Source organism: Clarias gariepinus, chromosome 23 (assembly GCF_024256425.1).
Source record: "Clarias gariepinus isolate MV-2021 ecotype Netherlands chromosome 23, CGAR_prim_01v2, whole genome shotgun sequence".
NCBI lineage: Eukaryota > Metazoa > Chordata > Actinopteri > Siluriformes > Clariidae > Clarias > Clarias gariepinus.
In genome coordinates, this window is record NC_071122.1 from 26,132,501 (window position 1) to 26,147,978 (window position 15,478).

At 44.3% G+C, this 15,478-nt stretch overlaps 2 protein-coding genes across 3 annotated transcripts in view; one reads left to right on the top strand and one right to left on the bottom strand.

The window, feature by feature from the left end:
- apobec2a (apolipoprotein B mRNA editing enzyme, catalytic polypeptide-like 2a) overlaps nt 1-1,924 on the bottom strand; it is a 5,391-nt gene extending 3,467 nt beyond the window's left edge. For both annotated transcript variants that reach the window (XR_008356191.1, XM_053484656.1), the window contains exon 1: nt 1,644-1,924. Coding sequence is in view for 1 of the 2 variants with exons in the window: in XM_053484656.1 (XP_053340631.1) it covers nt 1,644-1,858 (215 nt within the window). In the remaining variant the exon portion in view is untranslated. The remainder of the gene's footprint in view (nt 1-1,643) is intronic.
- Nucleotides 1,925-8,388: 6,464 nt separating this feature from the next.
- Nucleotides 8,389-15,215, top strand: elf3 (E74-like factor 3 (ets domain transcription factor, epithelial-specific)). Its single transcript, XM_053484649.1, has 9 exons — nt 8,389-8,545; nt 8,909-9,078; nt 10,670-10,900; nt 11,226-11,360; nt 11,469-11,579; nt 11,744-11,830; nt 12,227-12,328; nt 13,390-13,585; nt 13,971-15,215. Exons 2-9 carry the CDS (start codon nt 8,913-8,915, stop codon nt 14,074-14,076), a joined length of 1,134 nt encoding a protein of 377 aa, XP_053340624.1. The 5' UTR covers nt 8,389-8,545; nt 8,909-8,912; the 3' UTR covers nt 14,077-15,215.
- Nucleotides 15,216-15,478: the final 263 nt, after the last annotated feature.

Here is a 15,478-nt window from a genome sequence, read left to right on the forward strand (position 1 = left end):
CTCACAGGTACACACTCACGGGTACACACTCACAGGTACACACTCACGGGTACACACTCAAGAGTACACTCACGGGTACACACTCAGGAGTACACACTCTCGGGTACACACTCACAGGTACACACTCACGGGTACACACACAGCTGTACGCACTTACGGGTAAACACTCACGGGTAAACACTCAGGAGTACACACTCAGGGGTACACACTCAGGGGTACACACTCAGGAGTACACACTCAGGAGTACACACTCAGGGGTACACACTCAGGGGTACACACAGGAGTACACACTCAGGGGTACACACTCAGGAGTACACACTCAGGGGTACACACTCAGGGGTACACACTCAGGAGTACACACTCAGGAGTACACACTCAGGAGTACACACTCAGGGGTACACACTCACAGGTACACACTCACGGGTACACACTCAGGAGTACACTCACGGGTACACACTCAAGAGTACACTCACGGGTACACACTCAGGAGTACACACTCTCGGGTACACACTCACGGGTACACACACAGCTGTACGCACTTACGGGTACACACTCACGGGTAAACACTCAGGAGTACACACTCAGGAGTACACACTCAGGAGTACACACTCAGGGGTACACACTCACAGGTACACACTCACGGGTACACACTCAAGAGTACACTCACGGGTACACACTCAAGAGTACACTCACGGGTACACACTCAGGAGTACACACTCTCGGGTACACACTCATGGGTACACACACAGCTGTACGCACTTACGGGTACACACTCACGGGTAAACACTCAGGAGTACACACTCAGGAGTACACACTCAGGGGTACACACTCAGGAGTACACACTCAGGGGTACACACTCAGGAGTACACACTCAGGGGTACACACTCAGGAGTACACACTCAGGAGTACACACTCAGGGGTACACACTCAGGAGTACACACTCAGGGGTACACACTCAGGAGTACACACTCAGGAGTACACACTCAGGAGTACACACTCAGGAGTACACACTTAGGGGTAATGCAAAGACTAGATTAGATGCAAAGACACTCATTTGCATGCTGATGGCCAGGAATTTTAATGATAATCTACAGTCTATTAATATCTGCCCTCTCTCTGTCCACCCACACACACACACACACACACACACACACGGGCTGCCCTGGGTGACCCACACAGACAGAATTAACCCACTTAAAGCTGCCAGAGTTTCAGGTGACACGTCACACTATCACACTGCTACAGCACGGCCCATCAGCACGCTTCACTAAGACCTCTGTGATTGGCCGAGAGACGAGTCCTGTAGAAGACGTAACTCATCACCAGACCCAAAGTCTGAAGGCGGTCACACTCCCTCGCTTCAGTTCTCTAAAGCTGCTTTGCGACAGTGAGCACTGTTTAAAGAATGATTCAATTAAATTGAATTGAATTGATTAGAGTTGATTGGACTGTATTGTTATATGACAGCATGTCAACCAATAGGAGATAATGAGGGGCGGAGCATCAGTCATTTACGCCAATCACTCAAAAAAAGAAAAGAAATAAATAACTTTATTCCAGACTCTGACTCTGGAACTCAGATACACTCATTAGCTTGTGTGTGTGTGTGTGTGTGTGTGTGTGTGTGCGAGACTGTCTCTCACCCAGTGATGATCTGGAAGGGTGGCAGCTCCATCTCCTCAGGTTTTTCGCTCTCCGTCGCTCCGTTGCTCATCACGGCTGCGTCTCCAGTCCCCACCCCGCTCTCCGCGCCCTCCTCAGGCCCCTGGTCTGCCTTACACTCCTCCGTCTCCTTCTTTCTCTCCATCGCTCTGTCCTTCCTGACTCTCACACTGCTGCTGCTTGCCTGATCTGCCATGACTATCTGCGTGTGTGTGTGTGTGTGTGTGTGGGAGTGGGAGTGGGTCGGTGAGAGTGTGAGGGGATATGACTGGAGGACAGTATTTATAGTACCCAGTTTGTATGTGTGTGTGTGTGTGTGTTGGAAGCAGTGTATCTGTCTCTAAGTTAGAAGTAGCAGTAGATATGTTTGTGTTGAGGGCAGTGTGTGTGTGTGTGTGTGTGTGTGTGTGTGTGTGTGCGCAGCTGCTGCATGCACTATAAAAAGCACTGCAGAACTGACAGATAAGTGATACTAGGGACATTCCTACACACACACACACACACACACACACACACACACACACACACCTCTTTCTTACAGACTAAATGACCCACAAACTGTCTCACACACACAGTCTGTCGATTCTTTTATACTAAGTTTATTATTAACTTTAATGATGTTAATCAGTGTTATGACTCGTGATGTTTATATGATGATGATGATGATGATGATGATGTGTATATGAGTGTGAGACGGTTGGGGTAAGATTGGGAGCGGTGCAGTTAGCAGAGATAGTGGTTTGGGACCATATGAACATGGAACAGCAGGTGTGTGAGTGTGTGTGTGTGTGTGTGTGTGTGTGTGAGTGTGTGTGTGTGTGTGTGTGTGTGAGGCTCTTTTATCACAGTGCTGCTGATGGACTAACAGGTGACACACTGACCTCCTGAGAGCCGACTCATCCTCAATCATACCCAACAGTCCTCATGTGAGGATCATACAGGGAGGATCATACACACACCGTGGAGCTGGGAGAAAATTTGAGAAGATCCATTTAAATGTAAAGGCACCGAAATGAAGATTAACACAGAACACTGAGGTATGAGTGGTATGAGTTAAAAGAATGAAGAGGAACACACAAAAAAAGAAAAAGAAATTAAATGAACAACACACACACACACACACACACACAGAGTTCTGGCTCTCCTGCATTCCTAGACGCCTCTCTGATTGTGAAATGTTGGAAAGAGCAGGTAACATTACCTGGACATGTCTCACATGCTTTCTTTCACCATTGTGTTGAGTAATGGAAAAAGTGAGGACAAAAGAGAAAACACTCACAGCCGCATCATGGGGTTATAAACAGCTCTCTCTCTCTCTCTCTCTCTCTCTCTCTCTACCCAATACTGAGTACAATGTAAAAAATAAATTGTAAATTTACGGTAAAAAAGCGGCAGCTGTGGTTGCCAGACGTTCACCATAAAAAAACTTTTGGTTGTACGGGATTACACTCATTATACTGTATATTTTACAGATTTGAATTGGTTATTGTACGGTTTATAACTGTCTAATTAACATGTTTATGTTGTTATAAAAACAGTTTATTCCCGTCAAATTCCAGGGTTTACGTTGTAACAAATAGGGATCATAACCAAGGTTTTTACAGCCCAGAACTGTCTAATTGAAAGATTTATGTTGTAATAATAATGGTTTATGTCCATCTTTTTTACAGATCAGAACTTCCTCATTGTCTATACCACTTTATCCTGTAGGCCTATATATAGTGGGGGTGGGGGGGTGGGGGGGGGGTTACCTGGAGAACATACAAACTCCATGCACACAGAGACGGGAATCGAACCCGAACCCTAGGGCGGGAGGCGACAGTGCTAACCACTACACTCCCATGCTTGCTACACAATCACTGTCATTGTTGGACTATTTTTTATTATAAATAACCACAGTAAATTCATTCAGCAAATCTGTGAACGCATCATTTTATCACACTAGCTGGGAGCTAAAAGAGATAGAAGTTACATCGCTAATCATTCGGATTTTACTGTTAGAAACTATTAAGAATACTTTTATACTGACTGATGAATACAAACTTAAATTAAATTATCAAAACCCATCAAAATGTATCCAAGATTGGGACATCAGCTGGTCCCATGTATTTTATTATAAATACAGCAAAACAATATTAAGTGCACACTGCACGGGGTGTTAAATATGTTCATGTATTTTGTGATGGGTTTGGCACAAGGGGGGCAACAACAAACACGGACATGTGGCGAGGTCTTACGGAAAAGGGGTAATTTTACTTACGGAAGGAAAGGGTTAAAGGAGGGAGGGAGGGAAAAAGGGAAGGAGAGGTGTGCACGTGCAGATCTGGTAAATTTCTGCCAACCACAGCTGCCAGTTTTTACCGTAAATTTACGGTCTATTTATAAACCGTAGAAAAAACTATTAAAATCCGTAAAATATACAGTTATATACAATATATATAATGTTGCTACCTTATTGTTTATGGTACATTTTTGGCAAACACAGCTGCCAGTTTTTTAACATAAAATTTACGGTTTATTTTTTACAAAGCAGATATTTTTTTTATTTTTATACTCTATCAACAAAGGTTTAGTAAAATATAAACTGATGCTTCATGATATTAGTATCAAATAACTTCTCTGAGAGTTTCCTTTTTATAAATCGAGTATATCATCAATTTTACTGCAATAAACCATATTTTCATATTTTTTTAACTGTTAAATTTAAGGTCTCTCTCTGTAAAACTAGTTACAATTTTTTTACTGTAAATTCAACGGTTATCCCAAGTTTTGTAAAATACGGTTTGATTCTGTAGCATTTATACAGTATTTTCCTGTTAAAATTAAATGTATATTAGACGGCTATAAACTGTAGAAAAAACTATAAAAATCCGTAAAATATACAGTATAATGAGTGCAATCCCGTACAAACAATAATGTTGCTATCGTATGTTTTATTGGAAATTTCTGGCAAAATTGTTTTTTCTTACTCTAAGATTTATGGTTTATTTTTTACAGAGCAAATATTTACTAATTTTTAAACTCTATTAACAAAGGTTTAGTAAAATGTAAACTGATGCTTCAGTATATTAGTAACAAATACATTTTCTGAGAGTTTATATGTTACATCCATAACTTTTTCAAATTTTACTGCAATAAAGCATATTTTCATATGTTTTTAACTGTTAAATTTAGGGTCTTACTTTGTAAAACTAATCACAGTTTTTCACTGTAAATTATTGTTATCCCAAGTTTTGTGAAATACGGTTTTATTCTGTAGCATTTATACGGTATTTTACTGTTAAAATTACAGAGATGTTTTACAGTGTAGGTCCTTGAGATCATTGAGTCTGGGGGCCAGTTCCCGGGTTTTCCTCCCATTGATCGATCACTTTTGGTGCCTCCATTTGGTAGGAACATCCCACAACAGCTGCAGATTTGGCGTTGCTCTCAGCCGGTCCCTTCTTACAGTAGCTACATTTTCATATCTCATTAAAATGATGCCTGGAAGTGGGTGGGATCTATTAGACAGCAAGTTCAATTCAATTTTATTAAATTTTATTTATATAACACTTTTAAGGAAATTATGGAAATCTGTATAAGCGAAATAAATGTGTATGAATCAGCCGAGCCGAGGGCGACGGTGCTGAGGGAAAAACCCCCCGAAGATGGTAATAGAAAGGAACCTTGAGAGGAACCAGACTCAACTTTTGTGAACCTTCTGCAAGTGAACCTTTCGTCCTGAAGTTAATGTGTTGGAAGCAGAAGAAAAGGGCAAGCATATGGATTTAAGTGACTTTGATAAGGGCCAAACTGTGATGGCTAGAGGACTAGAATTTCTTTTTTTGTAGCTTTGTATTGTTGTGCAGGTTAGTTCCGTGCCAACGTGTCACCAGCGTTCCTCGCCGAATGTAACAGTAGGGAGCGTCATGATCAGTTTTTATCATATTGTCCACATGTCACTGGTGTCCCTCACCGAATGCAACAGTAGGCACTATCCTCTCTGAATGTAACAGCAGGCAGTGCTGCGTATATTGAACAGGTTGTTCCATCACAGTTGTGTCACAGACGTGTTCCTCACTGAAGATAACAGTAGATAACGGTCGACAGTTAGAGGAGAGTGCAGCGTTACAAGATGCAAAACTGCATATGGTCAACAATCTTTCTCCTATAAAGCAGTGAGCCTTTGGAACACTCTTCCAAATGAAATTATTTCATGCACAAATTATTGTACTTTTACACGCCTGACCAAACAGTGGTTATTATCAAAGCAAATTTGTACGCACTAAATGATTGTGATATGAATGCTGTAAATTGTGAGTGAGTGAATTGAATGATGATAGAAAGTGCTTTTATGAGTTTCTATGTATTTTTTTGTATACATTTAATAAGCTTTTGTAAGTGTAACAACAACCTGTCCAGGGACTGCGGGTGGAAATTAGCATTTTTGCTATAACCTGGCACATGACATCTCTTCTTATTTTAGACTAATGTTGTTTGTGCATTGTCCCTGATCAAATAAATAAAATAAAAAAAATAAATAAAAAAAAACAGTAGGCAACGTCATCATCAACTTATGTCATACAGTAAATATGTCACAGGAATAGAAACGGGTACGATGAGGGTGAGCTCATAGTTACTGCAGCCCTGAATCCGACTACAGAGCGTCTACAGCAACAGCACATACTGTACAACAGGCAGGAGTGAGGGCTGCAGAAACACCAGGACAGCGTGAGGACTGGCAGAGAATAGACTGCACACTCCATTCACAGGTAATGGTAGCACACACAGTCATCAGGAGCTGCAGATACCCTCTAGTGTATATACTGTAGATATAGATATCTATATATATATCGCAGAGAACTTGTCGAGCTAGTGGCACTGGGGCAGTTCATCACTCAGAAAATATCATCTGAGTTCTTCCAGGGTTCGTTCTACTGCTAGATACCTTCCTGGTTAAATAGAGGACAGGGTGATCTTCTTAAATTTAAACTTCTACAAATGGACAGTAGCTAGGTCCATCTCCAACAGATTTGTGTAAACCAGGAGAGGCAGGATAAAGTCAGGGTGGTGTAGATGGAGGAGCTGGTGGGGAAATTCTCTGTGCTTTCTTGATATTTTGGTTGCCCATTTTGTTAAGTGAGAGAGAGGTGCCACTAATGAAGGTAAGTTAGATACAAAACAATGATACTATTGGCCAGCTCCAGAAAAGCTCATGCTTTGGTTGGAGGAAAGGACACTCTCGAACAGTTCCCTTTTGTTTTCCTGAGGCACAGGAAGCTCCAGGGACGTAATTATCTCAGGTTAATTGCCATGGTGACACTTGTGGGGGTTGGTTGGTGGTGACCCTGGCCTGACAGATAGCATTCAGTACATAATTGAATAGGAACAGATGGTCACTCAGGTCTTGGAGTGTATACCCTCATCATTGCGGTAGGGGACAGGGACAGAGCACCGTATCCATCAGACACTTTAACATGGCTTAAGGCTAAAGGGGGTGGGTGGGGTGTTGGGTTGGGTCTGGTACTAACACTGACACCAGCAGACTGCAGTGCTGTTTTCAAATTTAAATTTTATTTGTCACATACACAGTCATACACAGTCATACGATATGCAGTGAAATGCTTAGTCGAGCTAGTGGCACTGGAGCAGTTCATCACTCAGCTGTGATAGGAGAGTTCAGCGTTTTGTTTTGTGCTTTGGTCATCAGGGCTTAGGGCCACTTGCCTAGAGCCCTTGGTTGAGTCAAGGGTTGAGAATAACTGGACATTTCCCAAGACATCCCATTGTTAAATATCCTGGGGTTCCACCTTGGACACCACCACAATGAGACTGGATCAGAAACTGGTGGAATTTTGTCACCTCACTTTGCAGCATTTGTTCTTTTCCTCATCCATGGTCCACTGCTGGACCTCAGGGATCCTGGAACATGGAGAATCCTGGTGAGATCTTTATCTCAGGTTGCATTAAGGGCAGGCTGAAAATACATCTATTGGGTATATACAGTATATGTACATGCTTCACATTGGTGTGTGTGTGTGTGTCGGTGTAGTTTCATTACTTCCTGCTGCCAATAGGGGTCAGGCCACACACACACACACACACACACCCTACTGTCATCAAACACAGACAAATGACTCATTTTGTAAATGAAAGATATTATGAAATTAAGCATTGTGCACAGAGCTGATAAGTGTGTGTGTGTGTGTGTGTGTGTGCATGATGTGTGTCTGTGTGTGTGTCCATATGTGTGTGTGTTCATATCTCATCTTGCTTATTCACACTGCATTAATTACAGTGTGGCACCGCATCATATTACACCTCGGTTTAGCAGCGAACAATCTAAAATACCAGCCCATTGTGTGTGTGTGTGTGTGTGTGTGTGTGTGTGTATACGTTGGATTTTCTGAAAAACAACACTGAGCAAATATTAAGAAACCACTCCTGCAGTAAATTGAAACCAGTAAAAAAAAATAAAACACACACACACACACACACACACACACATATATATATATATATATATATATATGTGTGTGTGTGTGTGTGTGTGTGTTTTATTTTTTTTTATATAATGGGTTTAGGAAGGTATAGACAGACAGATAAAGAGGCGAGCAGACAGACAGGTAGAGAGACAGACAGACGGAGAGAGAGGAAGTGGAGGGAGCGGTCCTGTTCTGATTCTTTGGAATTCTCCTCCCTTCCTGTAGCTCCGCCCCCATGTGTGTCTCCTAGTTATAAAAGTGTGCAGGTGAGAGGAGCTCAGGTAATCTGCACCTGAAACACACACTGAGCTTAAACACACACACACACACTCACACACTCAGACCTCTGAGGAGCGGATTATACTGCACACACACACTCGAGGCTTGGACACCAGAAACCTGCATCACACGACAAGCAGGTAACACACACACACACACACACACACACACACACAGTCACATGTGAAATCTTTTCTGTTATAGATTTCTCTATGTGCATGTTACTCCCCTGTTGCTGTAGTAACGCTCTTCTCATTTCTTTATGCTTATTGATAAATAGATTTTTCTGTTTTGTATTGTGTTTATAATTTCATTAACTTTATTCTCTATGATGTCGTGAGTGTGTTTACATAATCATACACTCTATACTGTAAATATAAATATATAAATGACCTGCATTCTAATGGATGATAGAATTATACGGAATTATTTGACATGATATGCGAATGCTTATATAGTGAATAGTAATGTGTGTGTGTGTGTGTGTGTGTGTGTGTGTGTAGGACCATGATGGCCTCCAGTGAGTTGAGCCACATCCTGAATAACGCTAACGCTAACCTGTACCCCAGCGAGACGAGCCTGCATCCCGCCGGCTTTCCCACCATGCACCGCAACACACCATTTAACGACACACACTACTGCAACAGCAACAACAATGTACACAGTACAGTCGGTAAGAGACACACTGCTCACACACACACACTCATATACAGTACATATCACACTCACTCACACACACACACACACACACACACACACACACACACACACTGTATAGCGTATGCTCTATTAGAGAACCAACATCCATAAATACATTTATTATATTAATTTCTGTTATAAAAATGTATTCATTCATTATTATTAAAATTTAATTAAACTAATTCATAAACTGTCAAAGCAGTACTTACAATTATATAATAAAATGATTATATATCATGTTTATAAAATATAATAATAACAACAACAACAACAACAATAATAATAATAATAATAATGTAATATAATAATATAATGAATTTAACAGTAGGAGGTATTTTAAGACTTTATTAGAACTTTACAAGCAGCATTAATGAGGCTGATCAAGGTCAAGGTCAAACAAGCCATAGATAGACTTCATCATCACACACATGCAATGAGTAACACTAACAAACCCTGCTGTGTAGTGTGTAGTGTGTAACGTGTAGTGTGTAACTTCTAGTGTATTTTGAGTAGTGTGTAAAAGTATTGTGTGATGTGGGGTGTGTGTGTGTGTGTTGTGTGGTGTGTGGTATGTGCGGTGTGTGTGTGCAGTTTGTGTGTGGTGTGTGTGGTGTGTGTGTGCAGGTTCTGGCTGAACACACTAACCCTCAAGCTGAGAAATAATTAACACACAAAATGTTTTAACACTGCTGCAGGAATGCAGCTTTATTTATCACCCCTGCACACACACACACACACACACACACACACGTTTATGTCATGGAGAGATAAGGCTGAAACAGAAAGCTGTTTGTTTTCAGATCAAACAGTAAATCAGCTCCGAGCACACCTGAGCACTGAGATCACTCTCTCTCACCTGCGTTTACCTGAGAGGCAGACAGGTGGACAGACAGACAGGTGGACAGACAGACAGGTGGACAGACGGACAGTTGGACAGACAGACAGGTGGACAGATAGACAGTTGGACAGACAGACAGGTGGACAGAGACTGGTGGACAGATGGACAGTTGGACAGACAGACAGGTGGACAGATAGACAGGTGGACAGACAGACTGGTGGACAGATGGACAGTTGGACAGACAGACAGGTGGACAGATAGACAGGTGGACAGACAGACTGGTGGACAGATGGACAGTTGGACAGACAGACAGGTGGACAGATAGACAGTTGGACAGACAGACAGGTGGACAGATAGACAGTTGGACAGACAGACAGGTGGACAGATAGACAGTTGGACAGACAGACCGGTGGACAGACAGACAGGTGAATAGATAGACAGGTGGACAGACAGACAGTTGGACAGACAGACAGGTGGACAGACAGACAGTTGGACAGACAGACAGGTGGACAGACAGACCGGTGGACAGACAGACTGGTGGACAGACAGACTGGTGGACAGACAGACAGTTGGACAGACAGACAGGTGGACAGACGGACAGGTGGACAGACAGAGTTTATTCTGCCAGTGCAGCTCAGTGTGTGTATTGTGTGTGTCTGGTACACCGGAGTTTACCTGTGCAGGTCTTTTTTCATGGGTTCACCTGTAGCTCCGCCCCTTCCTGCAGGTCCATGGCAGCAGCTGAACCCTCAGTTCTGGAGCAGACGGAACGTTCTGGACTGGATCGACTTCCATGTGGAGGACAGTAAATACGACGCCTCGCTGCTGAACCTGGAGTGCTGCAACATGGACGGCTCGGTGCTGTGCTCGCTCAGCAGGGACGCCATGACGGCCGCCTTCGGGCCGCAGCTCGGGGAGACACTGCACCAGAACCTCGAGAACCTCAAACACAAACAAGGTGAGGTACAGGCTGCGCTAACACACACACACACACACACACACACATCGCATTCATCACGTGCAAAGCAGAACATTAACACCAAGAAAAGCCAGGAGAGTTTTAAGAAGAGGCGTCAGGATGAGGGGCGGGGTCCAGGAGAGGGGTCAGGGTCAGGAGAGGGGTCAAGGTCAGGAGAGGGGTCAAGGTCAGGAGAGGGGTCAAGGTCAGGATGAGGGGTCAGGGTCAGGAGAGAGGTCAGGGTCAGGATGATGGCGTTATATTTGATAGCAAGTTTGAGTGAAAAACACTGAGTGAGAATTCTACTTCCTGTGTCCGTCTCCAGCTGAGGACATCACACAGAACTTCATGCTGAACGAGACGTATGAGCTGCTGAACAGCTTCCTGTTGGACCTCCCCCAATCCCCGTTCAGCGATGGTCCCACGCTCGACAGTGTGATCGTCCAGAGTGTTGCCACAGGTGAGGCACACACACTCACACACGCACACATACACACGCACACACACACACGCACACACACAGGGTGAGACAGAGAGCCATGTACTGAGCAGGATCTTTACTGTGCAGATAACAAAGAGAGCGACTTGAGCTACTACAACGAGTATAAAACGCAGCTCACACCAGGCAGTGACCACGGCTACGAGTCGTACTCAGAGAGTCTGCAGAGCTCCATCCCAGGTCAGAGTCACACCTCATCATCAAATCTCCTCCAGATTAACTGTTCTGTCTCTGCACAAGCCTCTCGCTCGTTCCTCTGCATGTCCACTGCTGGTGTGAGTGATGTGTGTGTGAGTGCTCTCCTGACCATAGCGCCACCTCTGTCTCGGTCTCTCTCTCTGCAGGAGGACTCATGAACCCGAGTTCTCCCGAATCCGCTGGAAGTGATTCAGAACACGAGTACGCAGAGACGCAGCACAATTACTCACCAAGTAAGTTTTAATAATAATAATATAATAATAATAATAATAACAGGGCAGCTTGATCGTGTCTCTCAGTTATTAGTACAGAAGCTGTAAGTGATGCGTATGTGAGGAATAAAAATGCTGTGTGTGCTGCTGTTATGGGAAATTAATCAGTGACACGTTGAAATGGAGTTACACTGTACGTGTCGCTTTATTTTTCATTATTTAATCTAATTAATGACCGTCTGACGTTTGTGGTTGAAGTTTTTAGCCGTTCATCGTTGGGTTTATGGTGAGACATGTTAGTATTTAATATGCAGCACCGATGCCGTATTAGACTGAGCACATTGATATGAGCTTTATATTTGTAACGTGTGTGTAATGTTTAACGTGTGTGTGTGTGTGTTCTGTGGTTTCTCTCAGAGAGCTTCAAGCAAGAACCAGTGGAGAAGAAGAGACGAGGCCGCCCTCCTAAACTGGGCCGCGGCTCCGAGCACTTCATAGAGAACAAAAAGAACAAGCATGGTGAGTGAGTGAGTGGGTGAGTGAGTGAGTGGGTGAGTGAGTGGGTGAGTGAGTGAGTGAGTGGGTGAGTGAGTGGGTGAGTGAGTGGGTGAGTGAGTGAGTGAGTGAGTGAGTGAGTGGGTGAGTGAGTGGGTGGGTGAGTGAGTGAGTGGGTGAGTGAGTGAGTGGGTGAGTGGGTGAGTGAGTGGGTGGGTGAGTGGGTGAGTGAGTGGGTGAGTGAGTGGGTGAGTGAGTGGGTGAGTGTGAGTGAGTGAGTGGGTGAATGAGTGAGTGAGTGAGTGGGTGAGTGAGTGGGTGAGTGAGTGAGTGAGTGAGTGGGTGAGTGAGTGGGTGAGTGAGTGAGTGAGTGAGTGGGTGAGTGAGTGGGTGAGTGAGTGAGTGGGTGAGTGAGTGAGTGAGTGGGTGAGTGGGTCAGTGAGTGGGTGAGTGAGTGAGTGAGTGAGTGGGTGAGTGAGTGAGTGGGTGAGTAGGTGGGTGGATGAGTGGGTGAATGGGTGAGTGAGTGAGTGAGTGAGTGGGTGAGTGAGTGGGTGAGTGAGTGGGTGAGTGAGTGAGTGAGTGGGTGAGTGAGTGAGTGAGTGGGTGAGTGGGTGAGTGAGTGGGTGAGTGAGTGAGTGAGTGGGTGAGTGAGTGAGTGGGTGAGTGAGTGGGTGAGTGAGTGAGTGGGTGAGTGAGTGGATGAGTGGGTGAGTGGGTCAGTGAGTGGGTGAGTGAGTGGGTGAGTGAGTGAGTGGGTGAGTGAGTGAGTGGGTGAGTAGGTGGGTGGATGAGTGGGTGAATGGGTAAGTGAGTGAGTGAGTAAGTAAGTGAGTGGGTGGATGAGTGAGTGAGTGGGTGGGTGGATGAGTGGGTGGATGGGTGAGTGAGTGAGTGGGTGAGTGAGTGGGTGGATGGGTGAGTGAGTGAGTGGATGAGTGGGTGGATGAGTGGGTGGATGGGTGAGTGAGTGAGTGGATGAGTGGGTGGATGAGTGGGTGGATGGGTGAGAGTCAGCAGGACTTTGTTTGATGAGTAACGTGCACCACACCAGGGCTAACCGACTTCCTGTTCTGACCCGACAGCCCCGCGCGGTACACACCTGTGGGAGTTTATCCGCGACATTCTGATCCACCCGGAGCGGAACCAGGGCCTGATGAAATGGGAGGATCGCAGAGACGGCGTCTTTAAGTTCCTGAAGTCGGAGGCCGTGGCTCAGCTGTGGGGTCAGAAGAAGAAGAACACCAGCATGACGTATGAGAAGCTGAGCCGAGCTATGAGGTGAGACTCCGCCCTCATTAACGGCAACTCATTATTACAAATTATCGCTTCTAATTATCGATAAGTCACAAAAGGGGTGTAACACACACAGGTATGAAATCAAACCTCATAATAGAAAATAATCTTTGCTTTGAACACACACCATGCTCACACATTCAGCTGAGCAACAGTGCTAAAGCTAACTAAGGAATAATGCTAATCATCGAACGGACTAGAACAGTGTAAACAGATTACTAGGAAAAGACTAAACTGCATTTAGCATTAGATGCTAACACATGTAGCATGATCCGTACAGAGAGATCTCGAAGTGTTTTTACGTCATAGCCCGGCAGCCAATCAGAGCTCAGTGGGAAGAACGCTCTAACCTGGACTTGGTCTTCTGCAGGTATTACTACAAGAGGGAGATCCTGGAGCGCGTGGACGGCCGGAGACTCGTCTACAAGTTCGGGAAGAACTCGAGCGGGTGGAAGCTGGAGGAGTTGGGAGTGTGAGGGGAGCGTGGACAGAGTCATGAGGAAGACATGATGAAGGACATTAGCGTAGAGACGCAGGTCAGCGTGAAGGCTGGTTTTGTAGCTGAACTCCCCGCCCTGAGGGAGGAGCGTGACAGAGACGCTGTAAGCCTGTACTGGCTAAAGTAGGTTTTATGAACCAATAATAAGGTCGTGTTGTAATTCATGATACTTTAAAATGTTAAAAAAATTGACACTTCTTTGTTTTAATGACCGGATTATGGTGGAGCTTTTGATGAAGGTTACGAAAAAAACTCTAAGCCTCTGTTACAGTGCTGTTTCTAACAAACACTCATCCACTACCCCTCCTCACTTCCACTAATCACCCTAATTCTCTCCACCATCCCTCCTGAACCCTCAGAACAGTACAATCCAGCAGGAACATCTCTAATGGTCTGCCTTAAAGGTTTCCATTAGACAATATCTAAGAACTCTCAAACACCATCTCAATCAGGCGATCAGGAACCATTAGGAGACTCATTCATTAAAGTCCAGACCATTAGAGTCCACCAGAAACACATTAAACTCCTATCAGGAAGCACTGAACACCTCTGAGTGTCTGAAAGGTTTTGGTGTATTGAGGGTTTTGGAGATGTGCAGGTCGTGGGAGGGCCCACGTGTCCGAGGGTGCTTCAGGAACCGCACTGAAACACGGCGAGTGTAAAGCTCTACTTTTATAAACCTTTTCAGGTCTTGTGTCTAATGAAAAACAAGTGTCAAAAGTTGATGTTTTATTTTTTACACTTTGAAATGGAATCGTTGTTGTTTTTGTTTAAATGTAGAACAAGGAGAAGAGATAAAAACCCTCGCTCGTTTTACTGCCGTGTGAAGTTTCTGCATGTCACCTGCATCACATGACTTTATTCTCTTTATACAGCTCCATAAAAAATCTGGTGTGTGTGAGTGTGTGTGTGTGTGTGTGTGTGTGTGTCCTGAGGGTGAGGGCTTGTTCTGTTCAGATGGTGTGTGTTTTAATCACACACACCGTCTCCTGTATGAGACGTAATCTCAGATTGATATCACAAAAGCGATATACACTACTGCGTACAACATATTGTTTGTATTTTGTATCAGAATGTTTTTTTAAATAAAAAAGTTTTATGGAATGAAAATCATCAGTCTGCTGTCTTCACTGAAGTTTACACACTGCTCTTTGTGTCTGCGTGTTTAAGGGGGCAACAGACCGAGAGATAACACACACACACACACACACACACACACACACACACACAGATACACACACACACACAATTCAGTCTGAGGTGTCAGTCGTCAAACCTTAGTGCAGTGTGTCATAAAGACGAAACTCCGCCCACTCAGTGGTCTAGACCCAGTCTACCCACAATGCACTGTTTCAAGAAAGACAAGTTTACAGCTTGCA